The 20,894-nt window shown below is 54.5% G+C and overlaps 7 protein-coding genes across 7 annotated transcripts; 5 read left to right on the top strand and 2 right to left on the bottom strand.

The window, feature by feature from the left end:
• Window positions 1-125: 125 nt before the first annotated feature.
• Window positions 126-1,443, top strand: J7T55_001995 (dnaj heat shock family protein; the record flags this gene model as incomplete). Its single annotated transcript, XM_053142915.1, has 3 exons — window positions 126-205; window positions 319-1,075; window positions 1,150-1,443. 3 exons carry the CDS (start codon window positions 126-128, stop codon window positions 1,441-1,443), a joined length of 1,131 nt encoding a protein of 376 aa, XP_052994447.1.
• Window positions 1,444-3,811: 2,368 nt separating this feature from the next.
• On the top strand, window positions 3,812-4,558 carry J7T55_001994 (haloacid dehalogenase-like hydrolase; the record flags this gene model as incomplete). Its single annotated transcript, XM_053142914.1, has 1 exon — window positions 3,812-4,558. The coding sequence occupies one exon, from the start codon at window positions 3,812-3,814 to the stop codon at window positions 4,556-4,558; it is 747 nt and encodes a 248-aa protein (XP_052994446.1).
• Window positions 4,559-5,305: 747 nt separating this feature from the next.
• On the bottom strand, window positions 5,306-7,158 carry J7T55_001993 (initiator tRNA phosphoribosyl transferase; the record flags this gene model as incomplete). The annotated part of the gene is made up of 3 exons (XM_053142913.1): window positions 5,306-6,509; window positions 6,608-7,040; window positions 7,098-7,158. The coding sequence occupies 3 exons, from the start codon at window positions 7,156-7,158 to the stop codon at window positions 5,306-5,308; spliced, it is 1,698 nt and encodes a 565-aa protein (XP_052994445.1).
• A 1,684-nt stretch (window positions 7,159-8,842) lies between these two features.
• J7T55_001992 (uncharacterized protein) lies at window positions 8,843-10,289 on the bottom strand (the record flags this gene model as incomplete). Its single annotated transcript, XM_053142912.1, has 4 exons — window positions 8,843-9,256; window positions 9,534-9,658; window positions 9,828-10,028; window positions 10,220-10,289. 4 exons carry the CDS (start codon window positions 10,287-10,289, stop codon window positions 8,843-8,845), a joined length of 810 nt encoding a protein of 269 aa, XP_052994444.1.
• A 2,122-nt stretch (window positions 10,290-12,411) lies between these two features.
• J7T55_001991 (uncharacterized protein) lies at window positions 12,412-15,345 on the top strand (the record flags this gene model as incomplete). Its single annotated transcript, XM_053142910.1, has 4 exons — window positions 12,412-12,614; window positions 12,735-12,849; window positions 12,997-14,722; window positions 15,179-15,345. The coding sequence occupies 4 exons, from the start codon at window positions 12,412-12,414 to the stop codon at window positions 15,343-15,345; spliced, it is 2,211 nt and encodes a 736-aa protein (XP_052994443.1).
• A 1,117-nt stretch (window positions 15,346-16,462) lies between these two features.
• Window positions 16,463-17,575, top strand: J7T55_001990 (uncharacterized protein; the record flags this gene model as incomplete). The annotated part of the gene is made up of 1 exon (XM_053142909.1): window positions 16,463-17,575. The coding sequence occupies one exon, from the start codon at window positions 16,463-16,465 to the stop codon at window positions 17,573-17,575; it is 1,113 nt and encodes a 370-aa protein (XP_052994442.1).
• Window positions 17,576-19,295: 1,720 nt separating this feature from the next.
• Window positions 19,296-19,700, top strand: J7T55_001989 (uncharacterized protein; the record flags this gene model as incomplete). Its single annotated transcript, XM_053142908.1, has 3 exons — window positions 19,296-19,310; window positions 19,371-19,465; window positions 19,535-19,700. 3 exons carry the CDS (start codon window positions 19,296-19,298, stop codon window positions 19,698-19,700), a joined length of 276 nt encoding a protein of 91 aa, XP_052994441.1.
• Window positions 19,701-20,894: the final 1,194 nt, after the last annotated feature.

The following is a 20,894-nucleotide window of genomic DNA, read 5'->3' as shown; positions in this document are numbered from 1 at the left end:
GATTGATTGCCACGAGTCTCGATTGCTTCTCCCATCTCCACCAAGGCCTCGAGCCTGCAAAACATAATCACCCTTTCCTACTTTGAACCGCACCTACATCAAGTTCAATCAACGGGATCGCAACCATGGTCAAAGAAACAAAGCTCTATGACCAGCTCGGCGTCAAGCCTGACGCTACCCAAGATGAAATCAAGAAGGGTTATCGGTAAGTACCATTTCCACCACACCCTGTCAACTGTTATCAGCTGTCCCACCATCACCCCTCCCCCCTCGCTTGACCAAGGAGCATACACAGCTAACCACACGACCTATCATCAGAAAAGCGGCCTTGAAGTACCACCCCGACAAAAACAAGGACAATCCCGATGCCGCCGAGAAATTCAAGGAGTGCTCACAAGCCTACGAGATACTTTCTGATCCAGAAAAGCGCAAAGTTTACGACCAGTATGGCCTCGAATTCTTGCTGCGCGGCGGCGGCGCACCACCACCAGAAGGAGGCAACCCCTTCGCTGGCGGCGGAGGCGGCGGCGTCCCACCAGGCTTCGCGGGCTTCGACTTTGGAGGCGGCGGCGGCGGTGGTACCAAGACCTTCCACTTCAGTACCAACGGAGGAGGCCCTGGCGGATTTAGTTTCTCCAACCCGGACTCCATTTTCGCCGAGTTCATGCGCAGTGGAGGCGGTCCTGGCGCCGGCGGCGGCGACGACGACTTCGGTGACATCTTCAGTGCTTTCGGCGGTGCCGGCCCGCGGGCCAGCCGCGGTGGGCCTCGCATGAGAAGCAGCTTCCCAGATGCCGGCATGGGCGGCGGCCGCAGCGCACGGCAAGCAACGCCCGAAGTGACGACTGTGGAGCGTCCACTGCCTGTGTCTCTAGAGGACATGTTCAAGGGTGTGGAGAAGAAGATGAAGATCAAGGCCAAGAAGTTTGACGAGAACGGCAAGCGAACGACCACCGATCAGATGCTTACCGTGCCCATCAAGGCTGGCCTGAAGAAGGGCAGCAAAATCCGCTTCAAGGGCGTGGGAGACCAGGAGGAGGGTGGTCAGCAGGACCTGTGCTTCGTCATAGAAGAGGTAAGTCAAGCAAATATCTGAGCTGAATTCCTATCGTCTCAGACATGTGGACGGAATGTTAACAACCTACGCAGAAGCCACACCCGATCTACACCCGCGACGGCGACGACCTGATCATGACCGTCGACCTGGAGCTGAAGGAAGCCCTCACAGGCTGGAAGCGCACTGTCACTACGATTGACGGGAGGCAGCTCAGCCTGGATAAGTCCGGCCCTACGCAGCCTGGATCTCAGGACTCTTACCCATCCCTTGGCATGCCCATCTCCAAGAAGCCGGGCCAGCGGGGCAACTTCATCATCAAGTACAACGTCAAGTTCCCCACATCATTGACCGCCGAGCAGAAGGAAGCTCTTAAGGGGATCTTGTAAACTGGTCACGGTGATGATGTGGCACGACTTTGACAATCGTCGAAGAAGTCCCGAAAAGATGGCGAGATTTGTGTGGGAAATTTTGGGCCTTGCACCTGGACAAAGAACGAAGGCGAGTCTTTTCGCTTCAAATAGTGCGAGAAGGGCGCACTCGGCTGTTTAGACCTCGGCAGTAGAGATGTGCCAGGCGCTCACGTCTGAAGTGCCAACGCCTTAGGACTAAGCGCCGACTGCTAATTGGAGCTATCGATCCGCTCCTTCGACAATCGCCTTGTTCGATAGCTCAGAGAGCGGAACGTCCCATGTTCGTGGTACTCTCCGCTCTCCGACTCAAGGCCTCGGAATGGAGGAAATGTATCGGAAGCATATCCATCGTCGTCAGGGGCCGGTCTCGCGCCTGTCGACGAATGGACATTATTGCATGAGAGGATGATAACGGATCATGACCGCATGGAGTTCTGGAGTCCTTTTTGATTTTGTACGACGTCGACTAATTTTGATTCCACCTGACTCTGGCTCACCTTCTCAGGTCTAGGGGAAGAGAGAAGGTCTCTCTGGAAGGTGGTAGTCTATTGTTTTTGCTTTTTCATATACTCTGGGAAGGAGGACCTTCTGGTCCGGGGGCATTGGTGGCTGGGGCGATTCTACACAGCACGAGAGGGCCCCGCGAGTCACCCTTCTGTTGTTCTGCACCTGGTCTAGTCGGCTCTATAGACTTGTAATGTCAGAAATGAAAACATTTGAAGAAAGAAATTGAGTGCGGCGTCACGTGTCCTGCGAGTACCGTGCATCTTGAAGTAATAGCACCAACCAGCTATCAGTGTCACAACATTTCTCCCCCGGCTGGCAACGTAATGTCACAGGTTGCTCCAATGTCTCGCCCAGATTCGGGCGGGTTGGGTTGTTGCGGCAAAGACGTGGTTGGCTCGAGGCCGGCCACGGGGTCGACCACCTCTGGGCCTCCTGGACAGGCCCAACCGAGGACCGTATGCTATGTACAGTAAGATGGAGTGAGCCTGCGGCTGTGAAACACATCCTTCCCATTCCTGGTCAACGTGCCGGCGCCCGTCGTCGTGGAGCACAAGCTGGTCAGCTTTTGCCCTGCTTGGCCTATGGGGTGAGTTGCCCGGGCCGGGGCTGGGCAAATGGGTGAGGCAAAAGGCCGAGGGACAGCCTGCAGTCGAGGTTGAGATTGCGGTTGAGGTTAAGAGTCGCATTGCATCTTGCCCCGGCTGGCTGGCTGGCCTCATGAGGTGTGCGTGTGTGTGACCTGACCTGCATCTGCGCCGGCTGGCTGGCTGGCTGGTTCGGGCTCCTATGTCGGCTCTCAGAGACATTATCTCGGCGAGGCCATCACAAGACTGCTTGCTTGCAGCAGAAAAGCGCTTGCTTCCCGAGACTTCTTCTGGTGTCGTCCGCGGAGCTTGCCAGCGAGTCATGGGACAGGCCAGGGCTTGCTTGTCGGATCGGAGGGCCCACCTTGGGAAAGACGATCGATCTGAGTGCAGGCAGATGGGATACTCCGAGAAATAGTGTAGTATAGCAGAGCTGTCAGGCCATTTCATGGCTATGTGCTCCCAGCTCCCAGCTCCTTGCTCCTTGCTCCTTGCTCCTTGCTGCTGCTCCCTGCCACACGGATTTGGCTCCCGGTATGCGGCCCGTCTCGACGTCGCTTCCCATCAGCACCCAACTGCATTGCATTGGTCTAAATTAATACCGCAGGTGCGACGGTGATGCTGACGCTCGGTGTCGTTGAGTCCCCTGTGAGAGCTTTGCCGTGCCCGTCCCCGCCAATTGCCAGGTCCCGCCAGCGCATGCCCCCAGAAGATGCACCTGCCGCTGGTGCATTGCAGCTGGGTGTCTCCATCCACTGCAGTGTCCACCGGTCCCATCGACCCTTCCCTCATGACGTACCGTCGCAGCATGCCCATGCCCAGAATTAATAGTACCTGCTACGTACCAGCGTACCTACCTTGAACGGGAAGCAGCAGCAGTAGCAGCAGCTCTTGTTTCTTACCCCTCCCCCTCCTTCTGCTGCTCTCCCCCCCTGCCAACTCCCCACCCCATGTCAACAATAAAACCGTTGGCACCCCTCCTTCTCTCACCTCAAAGCTCATCACATCCCTTCCCTTCCTGCCCTTCAACCAGTCTTCTCACAACTGCCTTCAAGTCTCTTTTCGTTCTGTCAGTTCAGACTTAGAATAGAACTCTCCGTCTGTGTTCGAGTCCTCTTTTCTTCTCAAGTCTTAAAAACTTCCCGGCTCCTAGACCATCTAGACAGCTCTACCCAGTCCACCCGTCTCATCTCCCCACCAACAACCAAACAGAATAGAAACACCTGCGCACCGCAGCACCCTTCTCAGCCAACATGTCCGGACAAAAGATCACCACCATCCTGTTCGATTGCGACAACACTCTCGTGCTGTCTGAGGAGCTCGCCTTCGAGGGATGTGCCGACCTCATCAACAAGATCTGCAAGGAGCGCGATGTCAAGATCGAGAAGCCCTTCACCGGCGAGACCCTCATCACTGAGTTCGTAGGCCAGAACTTCCGTGGCATGCTCGTCACCCTGCAGAAGCAGAACAACTTCGAGATTGGCCCGGATGACATGGAGAAGTACGTCGTGGCCGAGGAGGACGTCGTCATCGCCAAGCTCAAGGAGGCACTCAAGCCCTGCCCGGGCGTCGATGCCGAGCTCGAGAAGCTTGCCGCCTCCGGCAAGTACCACCTGGCCGTGGTTTCCTCTTCTGCCCTGCGGCGTGTTAAGGCCTCCATTGAGAAGGTCGGCCAGGACAAGTACTTCGGCAACGACGTCTTCAGCGCCGCGACCTCTCTGCCCAAGCCCACCAGCAAGCCAGACCCTGCCATCTACCTGCACGCCCTGAAGACGCTGGGCAAGACGGCTGCTGAAACCGTCGCGGTCGAGGACTCCAAGTCGGGCACCCTGAGCGGCGCACGTGCCGGCATGAAGGTCATTGGCTACGTGGGCCCCTACGCCGACGACAAGAAGGCCGAGATGGAGAAGGTGCTGCGGGACGCTGGCGCCGTCGTCGTCATGAAGGATTGGAGCGAGTTCCCCGCCATGCTGGAGCAGATCGAGAGCGGCAAGGCATAGATTCATTCGGGATAGAGCGCCCGAGACCTCCTTCTTTTTTTTGGGATTTGTGATTTGTTAAGCGGGATATCAAAAGTGGGCAGCTACGCGATGAGATGGAAAAAAAAAAACGACCTTTGAATTCACGCTTGGTAGATGCTAGTTCGAAGCAAGTACGTCGAGCAAATAAATGATCTACTATATTCAATGGTACCAAGTCGAATCCGTTTGTTGATGACCTCTGTCCCTCGCTTGTCTCTCTCAGTTGTTTGCGGGATGACTTCAAGTGAGATGACCAGTAGGATAGCACCCTGTGGAATAGTCTCCCGTAGGATAGCGCCTTTGAGAATAACCTGCTATGGGATATGGGATAACCTGCCAGGAGATAACCTTCTACGAGATAACCTCTCAGGGGCTAGCCTCCTCTCAGCGGCGGCTTCTCAGCCTCCTTTCTACTAACGACGTGGTAGTGATCTCTCCTCACCATGCAGCCTCCCGTAGGTAGATAGCCGTCTCTACCAGTTCTCTGCGGGTAACTCCCGGCAAATTCTGCGCCGACATTTCTGTTCACCGTCTTTTTCTCTCAGCCCACTTCCTTCTGACAAGCGTGTACCCCATACTTGTTCCTATCACTGACAGACAGCTGAAAGGGAGGCGAACATGAATCAAAGACGTCCCGCACCCACAACAAGTCGCCCTGACACTATACAAATCAACCAGGGCGACAAGGGACTGCTAGCACAGCCCCAGATGCGCTGGAAAAGACATCTACTTCCAGTCCATCAGGAAGCTATTCACGCTCTGCAGCGTCGCCCGGTTGGGGTTCGCGTCCGGCATGGCGGTCATGACGCGGCCCAGCCGGGCGCGGACCAGGTCCTTGGTAAAGGCAGGCCGCTCGACCCGGCCCAAGCCCGCGCCGCGCACGGAGCGCCCGTCGTCGTCGGCGAAGCACCAGCACAGCAGCGCCAGCGCCACGCCCGCGGCCAGGTCGCGGCCGCCGGCCTCGTCAGCGACGAGGATCCGTGGGCGGTGGTGCGCCGCAGCGGCGGGGGGCTGGTACTCGGGATCGGGATCGGACGGTGGTGGCGGCAGCAGCAGGAAGCGGCAGGCGAACTCGCAGATGCGCGGCAGGGCTGTGCGCAGGCTGCGGCTTGCGGCCTTGTGCTTGCCCAGCCCGAGTTCCATGTGTGTCGGGGACTTGGTCCATGTTTCTGGGGGGGTTGGCGTGGAGTGGATTGTGATTGTGCACCAGGTCTGGGACTCGCCTTGGGGGTCTCTCCCTGGGAGCGGGTGTGGGATTGGAAGGGGGCTGACGTGGAGGAAGGGGGTTAGTTGTGTCACTGCTGGTGGGAGGCTGTGGGCGTCGGGGTCTATGCCGTTGGTGGCGGTGGATCCGGGCTGAGGATGTTGGTGGGTGCTGCTCGCCGAGGCGACGAGGGACCGGATCAGCTCCGGGAGGTCGGCCTCGGGCGTCGACAGAAGCTGCTCAGAGTTGTCCCAGAACACTGGCGGCGTCAGGCCTAGGGCCCAGTTCTCTGTGTCGTCCCCGGCGCCCTGGACGTAGCCGCTGTGGCCCGACATCTCGCTGTCTGTGATCCTCCTCGACGAGGTGCAGCAGATGACGGGCCGGAAGGACTCAAAGATCTTCCCGTCGTCGTCTTCACAGTTGAAATGGTGGCTCAGGTCCGTCTCCTGAGTGACCCATGTCGGCCTGATTGGTTTCGAGATCTGGGCTTGCAGTCCGGCCAGGTCTAGGTTGAGTTGCTTGAGGGAGTCGACGAAGCCAGGGACCCGGGACAGCATTTGTGACTTTTCCGAGTCTGAGACCACGTTTGGGGGGACGTAAAGGCCATGCGACTCAGTGAGCTCCGGGAAGAGGGTCCTATTCAGGACGCAGCACCAGATCGGAACGGTCTTGCTGAGTGAGTCTGGCATCCTCTTGCCTCTCCTAGTGGAATCAATAATGATTATTCTGATTATCAAAAACACAGTCAGTAATTGGCGCATCATAGGTTCTTATGAATAGGTTTAGAGCACAATGAGGAATAAGACACATCCAACTCAACTCACCCATCACACTCCTCAATGACCGGCAGCAGATGAAGATTCAACCTCCGCGTTGAGAACTTCCACTGACCGGTATGCCCGTCCGTACTCTTGAAGTACGCGGACGCCCCCTTCAGGCCAGGCCGAATATACCAGCTCCCGCACCGCTCATTGGCGACGAGTGGGCGCCGCCGGGTCTTGCTCACACCATCATCCCCATCCCCGTCACCATCAACACCCACGCCACCAGCGAGGGCGGCGGCAACCTCCTCGACAAAATCCGCATCTTGCTGTATGGACCTCAGGCGGTTCGTGATTGACAAATTCGAGCGCTTGAGGTCCCCGAGGATCTTGTTAATGTTGTTGGTGCTGATACTTGACTCCTGAGACGGGAAGATTATATCGGAGAGTGCTGCCATGTTCTTCTGAGCCGCCTTCAACCTTTTGGTTAGAGAAGCTGGGGGAGCGCGGAAAGAATGTGGTCATTCAGATCTTTTCTAGGGAGACATTGAACAAATTTGGCTTTTACTGCGCCGTCTTTGGCTCTTTAGCTCCTTGGATCTCCCGGCGAGCATATTGAATGTTATGCGAAGTCCCAAATTTGAGTGAATGGGTGCCCCGGACTGACGGTGGGTACAGTAGCCCGGCGCACAATCCGAGTCTGATTGGCTGGCGCATTTTGCTGGCTCACGGATCAGGGAGCTAGACTGTGTGTAATGATCTGCTTAGTTGTTTGGTCCACGTCGAAGAAGCTATGAACTAGAATTGTAAACACTATTTACTCTATGGAGTCTTTTCATCGCCTATCTGCCCACATGCAACCCTAGGTGCATGTTCGAAGGGGTAAATAGTGGGAATATGGGTCGTGAATATATGCTGACTGGCACAACCAGTCTTACAATACAAGTTCGAGATGGACACAAACGTCAAAGAAGACAAAAAATATGCTCGATATGTCTTACTATTTTGCCCAAATAAACACATTGTAGTCTCATCTCGCCGGGCAAATGCTAGCAAGCCTCGCCCTGCCTCGAATTGGAATTGATAGCCACGATTACGCGGACCCTGATGTACTTGTCGGGGGTAGCTTCTCCACAAGGCTGGGCGGGCGATGCCGAGGATCAATACCTTAGGAAACAGAGAAATTGATGATCGCCTACGTACGCAGTGGGAAAATTAGGCTATGAATTGCGACTTAACATGTTTCATTCGGGCCGTCTCTCCCCAGGTTATGTATCACGGCGTATGCAGATGCATGGCTATCTTTGTCGGCTTATGCTCATTAGGCCGGTGAGACGTCAATTCGGTATGGGGACATACATGTGAAGGCCATTGGCATCGAGCATCTACTTCGCTTCAATCTTCGCTTCAAGAGTACCAATGGGGAGAGCAATTGATTTATGAATGTCGCACAACTTCGTTTCTGACACTTTAGCCGCTGGGCCCTTGGCGAGGAAAGAAGCGTCAGGCAAAAATTGCTGATGTGCGGGGCGTAGCTGAAGGTCCGCTGCATGTCGATTGTCAGGACGTCAGCGTGGACAAATGTCTTTGGCGTTCAGCGCAAGCTTCCTTTGCCGACGACTTGGGCACTGGGAGTTGGAGGCTTCATGTCTGGCGTGGATATCATCTGAGCAGACCTCAGATCGCCGGCCTTACGGTTCGTCAAGCCCGCTGACTGCCGGAGGTGAGGCCGTCATCATGAGAGTGGAGCGGTGAGTCGTTGACATCACTAATTCATTCGCGACTCACTCCGAGATCTGTCAGTCTGTCAGTCTGCCTATCTAGTCTTTCAAGGGATATCGATCCTTCTCCATGGCTCGACGAGTGGCTTTGTGGCTTTTCAACGGGGAGCTGCTTTAGCGACGACCCAACACGGCGGTTCCGGGCGCTATTGCGATAGGAACAGGGGCAGCACGAGCCTAATGCTGCACACAGCCTCTGATGCGGAGAGCGGGTGACGGTGCAGGGGTCCTAGTCTTCGGTGGAGAGCTCCAGCTAGCCTGCACGTGCTCGAACCACCTGCTCACCCATCCGCCTTGACTTTGAGGCAGCGAGGTTTCATGGTAGGTCTGGTCTCCACCGACAGGCAGTCGGGCATCCCACCACTTCCACCGAGATCGTGGCGCAGGTTGGTTGGTGCCTGTGATGCTTGTGCTGCGACTCTCGGAGAGATTTTCGAAATTGCCGATAGCACACAATCGGTTAGCGATGCGTGCAGATGCGACCGTACTTGCTCGTCGTGCCCGCTCTCGTGATCGTTCAACCCGGGTTTGTCTTCAACAGCATGATCCTCATGTGGCGCTGGGAATCTTTCAAGTGCCTCGACAGCCCGAAGAGACGGAGCACAGATCCGACTTCTAGCATGAACAGCCTGTGGAACGCTGGATACATTGATGATCGTGGCAGAGTTGAGGACGGCTCTGACATCTTCAGGCCGAACGTCGACGCGGAAGCAATGCCATCCCGGGTGTTCTCTTCATCCTCGGTGGACGACTCCAGGGCGACCCGAAGCAAGGTCCAGGTCGTAGGAATAAACCGAAAAGTCCACGGGCTCTTGATACCCTGATTGGGAGGGAAACGGCGGAAAGAGATGCTAGTGGCTACAATCTTTAGTCCCGCTTGCAGTGCCGGCACCGCCTCCTCGCGAATCAGGGCCTGTTTCTGGACATAGGGCTGACGGTGGCCCAGTTGGGAAAAGGCTCATCTCGGCCGTAGGGATGAGCGTCCGGGGAGGCGCCTTTGTTTGCCAGACTGCCAGATGAACACGATCAAAAGGGCCTGTTCCCAGGCAGGACCACGATTGGCTCGAGGCTTAGATGCAGGTGCCGTAAGAGGTGAAAGGACCCAATGGATTCAGATGCTGTAGGGCCCCATTGCATGAAGGGTGGGCATGGCATGACTCTCGATTTCCTGTAGGGCTGAGATGGTGGGTGCCCCCGAGATGACCTACTGTGGTACTCGATACGCCCCAGGTTACTTTCTTGTCTTGAGCGATGCCACCAACTCTGGAGAGGCGAACATGATGGATGGCTCTCTCCCTCGCCCATTGATTCTGTTGCTCGCAACTAGCAGCCACTATTTCGGTCACCGGTCAACGGGGCATTGTATGCAGACTCCAACCTCTATTACTCTTATAGAATTGTTAAAAAAGCAGAGCTGCAGGTGTAGCCCGCCATTGGATACCTTGATCATCCGTCCGATGACAAAGGTCAGGTCAGAGATGGCGCTGTATCTGTACCCATACCAGTGAAATTCGTGGGCTGCTCTGCTTTCTCATGCGGTGACACCCTGCTACCGGACATTGGGACGACTACAGATGGGCTGCAGACAGGACCCAGGAAGTCCAAACGATTTGCATTGCCGTTCTCGTTCTCGTTCATTTGACAAGCCAAGTCATCGGGTCGTTGCAGTATGCCGAGGTAGACAGCCAGCCACGTCTGGATGGCTTGCAGATGTCTGGGATGACGGCGCCGTCTTGGTGGACCTTGTGCCGTGTGCCGTGTGTGGCATGTCTGTGCAGAGTTGGGATGGACAAAGATATCAATAGACAGGCATACAGGACAAGTTTGTAATACTCTTGGTAATAACTTGCGGTGTGCGTTGCCAGCAACTGGTGGGACATGGCACCGTACGTACAGTAGTGATTGATGATGGTGGTGTCCATCCAGGTCGTCGATGTGGGATGTGTTGATGATGGCATGCGCATGCGGGCGGATGAGAACCGGGGAAGGACCTTACAGGGCCAGGGTGCCTGCGTGGGAGGGGTGCCAGGGCACTGGGCACTCCTGGCACTGGGCGGTGGGCGGCAGGGGACTTGCCCCGGTCGAGCACAGCCCGAAGTAAGACATTGCTCGGTGACAAGGTACCCCCCAAGTGGTAAGCTTCCAGTGCTGGCTCCACCGGCGCAAGCTAATGGCTGGGAGCTACCAAAGTACCATCTCATGATCGATGTACCCGTGTGTCCCATCCCTGCAGGCCTCTCAACAGACGAGAGACGTTGGTTGTTGCCTTCGCAGACTGGCAGAATTTTCCTCACACCCAGACAGACACTGCCCGAGTCTGGAGTACCTCAGATCAAGCTCGTGACATGCGATCCACACGATCCACACGATTCCCACTCAAACCAGGCTGCCTCTCTGGACATGCAGCATCAAACACCAAGCACCCAGCATCGTCATGCAGTATGATCCCCTCCCCTTTCTGGCCAAGATAGGTCGGCGCATGCATGCAGGCTGGTTAGGGCGGGTAGTGTGAGTGTGGGTGGAGGGACCGAGGGGGGGGGGCCACCAAAGCAAAGCAACAGAACGCGGCAGCTTGATGACCATGACCTTGACCGTGACAATGACAATCGCCGACAGGTCGTACCGTACCATCCATTGCCATACGCCATACGCACGCATGCACGCCCGCTCGCCCGCACGTTGACGCAGCCACGGGCCTAGATATTGCACAGCTCACACAGGTCGCGATCTATGCCCATCTGTCTCATCTATTTCTACTTTACAGGCGCCCAGCCCTGCAGCAGCAGCAGCAACAGCAGCAGCAGCCCCCCACCCCAAACCTTCGAGACAACCGAGACATACACGCACACACGCAGACTCACACTCACACCTGATACATATCTAGTCCTAGTTCTGGCCCAGGTATATATCCCTTTCCAGCCGCCCTAGCTCTCTCTGTCTGCCCCTTCACTACCAGGACCCGACCCCAAGGTTTCTCGATCAAAGTTGCCTTTCTAATCCTCGGCCCTCCAATAGTTGCTGACGTCCCACGTGGTCGCAAGAAGCACCATCCTCGGCTGGTTCGCTCCATCATTTCAACGCCATCCTCCCCCCATTCCTTCGTTCGTTCGATCGTCCATTCCCGACTCCGACCGCACGAGCCTGCTGTTCACCAGTAGCCAGCCAGCACACACTCTCTCCCACTCTCTTCTCGCGGTAGCTGAGCGCCGACGCGTCAATCGCCGTTGTGCTACGGTGTTGTGGAGAGACCCGCTAGCTCTCCCAGCTTGACAGCTCCTCTGTTCCCTGCCATCTTCCCGCCCCGTCCCCCGTCCCCGTCCCCTCAACGCCGGCCTAGAGCTTGGCCGCCTCGACTGGTGCCTTCGCCGCCCGCCCAGCCACAGCAACTCATTTGCTCAGTGTGACGCTCACGTCGTTCGTGTCGCCCACGCGGCAGCATCCTCCCTCCTGTTCAACCATCTATCTCAGCACCGCCCAGTCTCGGGCAGGTTGCACCGACGACCGAAGCGCTGTTCTCCTCGTCCCGTCTCTCTCTCGGTTTTCCGACCCTGATCGTCTCAAGTGACGCAGGAATCAGAAGCAAAGGAGGTGCGCCAACCGGTTGCCTTTTTCCCTATCAAGTGGCCTCAGACTAAAAATGCCGTCTTGATGTGACGTTCCTAGCCTCTGGCAGCTGTGTAGCTCCAGCTCGCATGAGCAAGCCTGTCCACCTAATTCGCTGCAGCACAACCAGCCATTTCATGTATTAAAACCCCCCTGGCCGCTCCCTTGCCTGTCCAGAGGCTGGGCCACCACTCCGACCGACCTGTTCGCCCATCGCATAACCACGCCGTTAGCCGCCCCACCACATCGGCCTTGGGGAGCTGCCTTTTCGGGGGAGACGATCCTACGAACGCCTCAACCCCACAGCGAACGAAGCTACGCTCTGAGACGAACCTTCGAGAGCGCATTCATTTCCTCCCCGTCCCTTGGAACTATCTCGACAGCTTTCTCTGTCTGCTAATTTGCTCACTTCCCGCCATTGCATGGCTGTAATGGCAATTGCTTACTACGCCGGCTGGTCAACCCTCGGTCCGTCTCTTCATCATGGCGCCCGGAACTAATCCGCGCAACGGCCCTCCATCCCCGGCCCTTACCGCGACGTCCTCAGCCTCCAACACAACGTCCTCAACCTCCAACGCAGCTTCCTTAACCTCCAACACAACGTACTCAACCTCCAGCGACCCGCCAAAGCAGAGGCGCGCGAGGACAAGCAAGCCCAAAGTCAAGACTGGCTGCAACAACTGCAAGTGAGTCTCTTCCCACCCGCCGTTCTCTCGAGCGACATAGATGCCTTTTTTGCGCATTCTTCCTTGACGACTCACTACCTGCTGGCATTGGACACGCGCTAACATCACAAACCTGTGCAGACAGCGGAGGATAAAATGCGACGAGAAACGGCCGGCCTGCACGCAATGTGTGCGCTCCAAAAAGGATTGTTCTGGTTATCCACCTCCTCCTCGGAGCGCGCGACCATTCGAGGAGGTGCGCATTGCCCCCAGACCGCGACCTGAAGGAACGCAATCTCTTGTGGCCGCTGCACCAGCAGTCCAACCCCTTCAGCCCGCTCAGCCCACACAGCCTCCCTCTCGACGTCTCACTAAAATTCATCACCGATACACGCCCCCTCAGACACCCGTTGTGCAGCAAAATTCAATGACCCTCTACAGGCCCTCGACTGCCCCATTCCCTGAGCAGGATGGCCTTTATTTCCAGCTGTTTCAGGCCCACACTGCCAACGAGTTGTCTGGCTATTTCGATTCCACTTTTTGGTCACGCCTAGTTTTGCAGGAGTGTCACTCCGAAGCTGCTGTACGCCATGCTGTCGTGGCGCTGGGCGCCTTGTACAAAACGTTAGAGAAGCATTGTGAGTCTCCGCCAAGCTCGCCGGCGGCAGCAGCAGTCGTTGCCGTTGACAGCGCGTGGCAACATTGGGAGGTGGCAGTCCGTTCATATTCCAATGCCCTCACGGCTTTGTTTAGCGTCGATGGGCAGGACAGCACCGCCAACAGGACACGTCTCATGGCCAGTGTTTTGTTGGCATGCTTCGACTCCTTCATAGGTGATCACAAACAGGCCATCAAACAAATCCAGATGGGTTTAGGTCTCTTGGAGCAGTTACGTGCACAAAGAAGGCGTGCTTTTCTTTCGAGACCAGAAGAGCCTGTCGAAGACGAAATCATTCAAATGTTCACTCGGTTGGCGATACAAGCCAAGTCATACGACATGGCCTTCCACTTCCCGAAACCATACGTCATTCAGCTAATACAACCTTCCACGGATCCGTCTTCGCCTTCATCGGAGGGGGGCTCACCTTTGTCCTTGCATCAAGACCCTATTCCCGACCAATTTGACTCGCTCCATGAGGCACGGATCGCGTGGGATACACTGTGTGAGCAGATGTTCAGATTTACCGAAAGGCTCTTCGCGCAGGCCAGCCAGGACGGCCCAATGGGAGTCCTGCCTGCAAGTTTGCGACAGTACGGGCTGTCTTTCAGAGGTCGCATAGAGGCTTGGGCGGATGCATTTGAGCACATCTTGAGCGCGAGATCCTCCCCAGGCGTCAGCAGCCAGGAGAAAGCGGCTATCGCTGTTCTCAAAATGTTTCAGATCATGGGTCAGGTTCTTTTCCTCATGACATTCAGCGACAGCGAGCAGCACTTTGACGTGTTCCAGCCTCAGTTCAAAACGATAGTCGACCTTGGTCTTGAGGTAGTGGGAGACGAAGAGCGACGAGCAGCGGAAAAGAGATGCCCCGATCCTCGAACATGCCACCATCACAATTCTCATGAGCCAGACATTTTTGGCGGACAGTCGTACATGGCCAACCATATCAAACCGAGCTTCAGCGCTGATCTCGGCATTGTGCCGCCGCTCTATGTTGTGGCGACCAAATGCCGCAATCCGGTCCTCAGGAGACAGGCTATTCAGCTGCTGCGTAGCAGCTCCAGGAGAGAAGGCATGTGGGACAGCGAGCTTACGGCTCGAATTGGCATGTGGATCATGGACATCGAAGAGGAAGAAGAGCATCCCATCATGACCCCTGGTCGGAGCCCTGCAGACTCGTTCTCAGACGCAAGTGGACTATCTCCTCAAGCCTCGAGCACCAACGGCATGTCGCCCAAACCCCGACATGCCAACGGCTCAGTCGAGCTAGGTGAAAATCTCGGCCCTGGTGGCAATGCACGCTGGGATATGCGGCGCGCATCAACAGCAAGTTCTGCAACCCCCCAGAGGACCGTTCCCGAGAACAAGCGGGTCATGGTTAAGGCCGTCGAGTTCGACCTCAAGAAGCACAGCGCCGTCCTGCAGTGTGGCAGCAGGAGCACTGCTGCCGGAAGCCCCGACTTGAAAACCCGTGTGACTCAAATTAATTGGTGAAGGGTACCCAGATAGATCAGTGATCCTGTCTAATCCTGCCTGTGTGCCTACTTGTTGATACTATCTCATTTGCATTTGAATATATACCCCAAGGAAAAAGCAGAGAGTTGATATCTCGGTATAGTTATTCTGCTGGTGACGGAAGAACTGAAATGGGAAGAGCGATTTTGGCTTGGTATGAAGAATTCAAAGAGCTACTCACTTAGTACATGTATGCAAGACATAGTGTGCCATACAGTCGATCAAGAAGAAAGTCTTATGGCACTCTCTTTGAGAGGAGGTGTTGACTCCGGCAACGTACACAGGATGTCGTGCTCTAGAGGCCGAGACGAGGGTCCGAGGCTGGGGCCTCGCTCCCAGGTTGTTCGAGCTATAGCTCAGATGGTTTCGACTGAGCAGATGAGAATAAACATTGTTGATCATTGCATCTTAGTCCAAGACTTGCCTTACTGTTCTTGTGTTCTCAACGTCTCATGGCCCGAAAATGACTCGGATGGTGACGGCTACCAGCTTCCCACAGGAGGCTCCGGATCCCGGGTGGCACGGCGGGACGAGATCAGGCCCGGCTCCGCTCGGCTGCGCCAGATCTGCGAGCTTTGACTACTACAGTTCTTGGAATTATCCACATAAACTCCAGTCTGCCCAGCTCCTCCGGCACTTCCATGCCCCCCAGTCTGCTGCAAGCAATCCGGCCCTGATTCGGGGCTGTTAGGTGGTAATTCTTGCCGCACCCCCTGCCGGCCCGGCTACGCAGGATGCAGAGCGGGATCCATAGATACGTACGTGCCGAGAGGATTGGAGGCTTGGCGCTCAGGTTTATCTGATTAGTCACCTCTCTCTTTCACGATCTCGGATCGCTCCGGTCTTTTTGTCCACTGCTGATGCTGCGATAAGGAACCTCCGGTCTGAGGACATCTCCGGCCGGCCTGATATCTCGTGTGCCTGGATCTTTGTCCTGGGGCGACCCTGAGTGAAAACCCACGTGTTCTGGGATTCACCCTCGACGATGGGCTCGCCCGTTCCGTACGCCGGCCCTTCCCACACGCGTATCCATGGCCGACGCAAAATTGCGAATTACTTTTACTAAATAACAATCTGAAATCCTTGTTCTTGACCCTTGGAAAGACTCATGTCGAAGAGGGTGCGGGCACGATCGCTACTTTGTAGGGGTAAGAGGAGTGGTGATTTTCATGCCCACGATGGTGCAAAGATCCATGCAGATGGGTTTGTGGGGATAAAGGCAGTTTTGTAGGGGTAATAGAGTCGGCAGTATTACTATCCGCAAGGGTAGTAAGAACTAGAGGTGATAGGATTGTAGGTACGTTAGTAGTTTTGTAGGGGTAATAAGTTTGGCAGCGTTATTGTTTGGACTAGTCTAAAAACTAATGTCGATAGGATTTGTGGGTACAATTGTGGTTTTGTAGGGGTAATAGGAGCGCGGGCTTGACGGCTGTGGGTGGGTGAGGCTGACGGCCAAGCGTGCTAGGAACAGGCGGTATGTGTCTGCGTCGTGATGCGGTTATCTTTGGCTGGAGGATTCGGTGATAACGATCGTCGATGCATCTCCGGCAGCATGGATATATAAAGGCCCAGGACTTTGGGTAACAATGGCAATGATGAAAGCATACTCCGTTCTTAGGAAGTACGCCTGATCTGTATCCAATCCGGGACAATAGCTATCCCTTGTCAATTGTAACTTTGCTCGTCTACAGCAAAGATGCTCCAAAGCCTTGTCAGCATGGCCTCCTTCGGGGCCATGGCCCTCGCTGCCCCTGCGGCACACAATGTTGGGCCCGCACCGCTGCCTCCCCTCTTTCAGCTTTCCAAAAGAGACACAGGCTACAATGCCAGCCTCCCTAATGTCACTATCTTCGCAACAGGTGGTACAATCGCCGGCAGCGCGAACTCCCAGTCGCAGACAACAGGGTACCAAGCCGGCGCGCTGGGCGTCGACGTGCTCATCGACGCGGTTCCCGAGCTGAAAAATGTCTCCAATGTCAAAGGCGTACAGGTTGCCAACGTCGGCAGCGAGGAAATAACGGACTCGATCCTGCTCAACATGACGCAGCAGATTCAGGCCACACTGGACGACCCGGCCTGCCAGGGTGTGGTGGTGACCCACGGCACCGACACACTGGAGGAGACGGCCTTCTTCCTCGACCTGACCATCAACAGCACAAAGCCCATTGTCATCGTGGGCGCTATGCGGCCTGCCACTGCTATCAGCGCCGATGGGCCCATCAATCTCCTCGCGGCTGTCACGCTGGCCGGCAGCGAGGCCGCGAAGGGCCGAGGCGCCATGGTCGTGCTCAACGACCGTATCCTCAGCGCGTGGTACGGCGGCAAGACCAATGCTAACGCCGTGGACACTTTCAAAGCCTACGAGGCTGGGTTTTTGGGTTTCTTTATCAATATCAAGCCTGTCTTTTACTACGCGCCATCCACACCCATTGGCAAGGCTCACTTCGATGTCACGGGCACCAGCGAGCTGCCGCGAGTGGAAGTGCTCTACGGGTACCAGGGCCTAGACGCCACCCTCGCCACCGCTGCAGTGGAGAACGGCGCCAAAGGGCTGGTCCTGGCTGGCATGGGGGCCGGCGGGTGGACAGAGGATGGGGAAGATGTTATCGAGGGCCTGATTTCTGACAATGGCACTCAGGTCGTTGTCTCTCGGAGGACAATGGACGGGTATGTGGAGCCCCAGGACATGGATGGCATGTATGGTGGTGGCTTCCTAAACCCGCAGAAGGCGAGGGTTTTACTGAAGCTGGCTATCAATGCTGGTTATACAAATGAGGAGATGAAGGCTGTTTTTGAGTATGACGGCTGAACGAGAGATCGCGCGGAACATTTATATTTAGTATAATATAATAATAATAAGACTCCCCAATAATTTCTCAACTAGGCCCGTGTTACCCAGCTTATTTTTCAGCTTGATAACAGGCTCTGAAAGTTCATACTTTGTCAGTTGAGCATTACGGAATCGGTGGTTTGATTGTTTATACACTATGGGCTACCTATTGAACGTCATGTCTTAAAAATAGCCCATTGAGGTATGCTCATGAACCTTTAGAGTTCCAACTAGAAATTCACTGTGCTATGATTGCCCAGATATCTAATGATGTATTAGGATTCATACATGACCTATATACGGTTATGTATGGTGGTTAGCTATAGTATAACCAAATTTAGGTTTCCAAGATTGTTTCATTAGCCAAGAGCTAGTCGGACTCCATCGCATTTGGCTTCTGGACTCAGTCTTCGGGTGTTAAACACTTCAGAAGTCCACAATGTCATCAATAATCCCTCAATTAGATCAAGAGATTCGAAAAGCATTCCAGCCCAGATTTGAGTATGGGTATCTGCTGCAATAGAGGATTTCAGCGTGTCTTCAGCCCTACTGCAGCAGAGGGATGGTGGCTGATCAGATCAGATCAGATACGATGAGATTATTTAGATTAGATAAGGCGATTGCACGAGCCACAAGACTGCAATCAAAATAGCAGGTGCCCTGCAACTGCAGCTTAGATTTTTCTTCTTTCTACGCTATTATAAGAAATACAAATAGTTCGCATCATTCGCACCCTCCGCACGCTTGGCCAGTCCCGGCAATTCAGTGCTCAGTTGCTGTTGGAGTGTCTGTATACAAGCAAACAACTTTCCGGACAATTCTCGGTAGCTCAAGTAACATGACGATAACCTGGGGTCGACAAAGGCTGGATATTGACAATTTATTCTATTTTATCTTGAAATCTTGTCTTCAAGGCCATCGCGTAGCTCCAATTTGGCTTCGCAGGCTCTTGGGGTCGCTATGCTACAAAGCCGTCAACAAACCAATAATGTGATGCCTCAGGAGCGGTACTACATCAGAACAAAAGTAAGTTGACCTAGGTACCGTCTAGGGATCAAGGGGGTGGGTCAGGTGAAGTATGTTCACAATTATCTTCAGTGCCACCATCCCCACCAGAGGCGACCATGTAGGAATCAATTGTATTCCAGTCAGCGGTGTTGCACTCCGTCCCATAGCCCTCGAGACCCTCACAGCCTTCCAACGTGGTCTTATCTTTGCAACATGGAAGTAGACAGCACCTTCACCTTAAACGGGTGCATTATGGATGGTGGTACCAGGTGGGTAAGGAACCGACTTCCGGTACTTCTCGGAGGTGGTGTCCGGTTGGGGGAGTGGGTCAATAACGCGACTTCGCCCTTGTTGAGCTCCATCTGCCATAGCCTTCGTGGGTCCAGCTTCGTGGCTACGACAATGGAATGTCTTGGCATCATCGAGGCGAGCATTGTGATCGCCAGCAAAGAGCCGAGTTCATGGCTGAAGGATTGCGTTTAGGTAAAAAGGATTGTGTTCGCGTGAGAAGTTGCGTGCTCTTGGAAGACAATAGGAAGAGTCAAGGTTGAAGTCCTATCTATATAAAGGCCCTCATGACCAGCCAATGTTTGTCTGCTAAGACGTTCACCATCAGCATCAGACTCCTGCTCTCACTCGTCAGTCAAATCATCATCAGAACCAGCTTCTCGAAGAAACCTCAATTGCAATCATGTACTTCGCCGAGGTGAGCCTTGTACTTTATCCGTCAGTTCCACGCACCCGAATAATTAACACAATGACACAGATCTTGAGCGCCATGGCCCTCGCCATCTTGGGAACCAACGCCGCTGTGGCAGGCCAACCCAAGTCCGGCCTTGACGAGCGTGCTTGCTTCTGCAAGTAGGTCTTCAAAGCTCTAGCTCCTCGATTGTTCTTATATATCTGGACACGGCTGACAATTCTGACTAGCTACGGAGATGGCACCTACTTTGACTGCGTTTCGAAGGCTGAGGCAGACTGCACCTACAGCTGCTCGCCTGAGCAGGCCACCAGCGAGGCAGCCTATGCTATTTGCCTCAACGACTGCACTAACTCGGCCCAGGGTATTAACTGCTGCGGGTGTGGCGATGCATAAGGGATACGGTAAATGGGGGTCTCGCATGTCAATAGAAACGGTGCCCTCTGGGCCCTTCTGTGTTCAGAATTCTAGCTACCACGCCCAGTTCGAATACAAACATTGCACATGTTGATCAGTCTCAGTCGCCCTTCCACAGTGGGTGTTAAAGGTCGATTTTGTGGTTCAAGGGCGATGAAGACAATACTTCTAAGTTTTGAAAACGATGAGCACCTTGCCTACTATATACTCTCATCGAAGCGAAAGTCCCATCCCTTAAAAGAGTTGTTTCGCTAAATGAAAATTGACTCGACTAATACTTTCCAATGAAGCTAGCCTTTTCACAACCCAGGTCATGTGTTGCAAGTCTGGCATGAAATATCAGACCGTCGCCATGGACGCACACGCCAACAACCCGAGCTGGAATCTGACCCTCGATGTGTCTCGGAATAAGTATCATTAGACAGAGAAACCTGCCCAGCGTCCGCGGGCAAATAGAAATCTCCGTTTGTCACGTATAAATTGCCCTTGCAACTCGTATACCCTACCCATACTGTAAAAGTCGACATAGCAGGTTCTAAATACTTGCTGTTTTGGCCCTAACATGGCGTGTTGGCCCAATTCGGAATGTCGCCCAAAAATTGAATGTTGAACTTGATATGGCTTGTGAGAAGGAAAGAGCCTACCACCCAGATGTATAAAGAGATTTATGGTAAGTCCGGAGCCTTCATACTTGAATATTTCTGTTCGAAATGAAGGTTGAGATACTATGTCGAACGGTGTCTGTCTAAGCTCCCAAGTCCGCAGCTTGAGTGGTTATGGAGTTCAACATGATGAATCTACTTCTTTCAACTCTTCTACCGTATTCCTTCCACTTCTCCCTCTTAACGGTTTTCATAATCGAGATGAAGCAAGTACGCATTCAGGTCTTGCCGAGCAACGCTGTCGGTTTTCGGTGTGGAATGTCGGAGCAGCATTCCAACATGGCAAGTTGAAGTCACATTCCGTAATGATTTGTTGAACCGGTAGGTTACACCATTTCTTGGGGATTGGCGACCGCTTTTTCGCACCACATAATTTCTCACATCCCCGGTATGTACGGTACTTTGTTGATGACCACCTAGGAGCGTCACTGCGAATCAGCTCTGTCCTGGCCTTGGCATATGGCACGCGGATATCAATATTGGTTTTGGTTGAGTACATTGCACAACTAAT

Source organism: Diaporthe amygdali, assembly GCF_026229845.1.
Source record: "Diaporthe amygdali strain CAA958 chromosome Unknown NODE_12_length_1037015_cov_66_201586, whole genome shotgun sequence".
Lineage (NCBI taxonomy): Eukaryota > Fungi > Ascomycota > Sordariomycetes > Diaporthales > Diaporthaceae > Diaporthe > Diaporthe amygdali.
The sequence above is the reverse complement of the archived record's forward strand: the minus strand, read 5'-3'. Positions and strand labels throughout refer to the sequence as shown.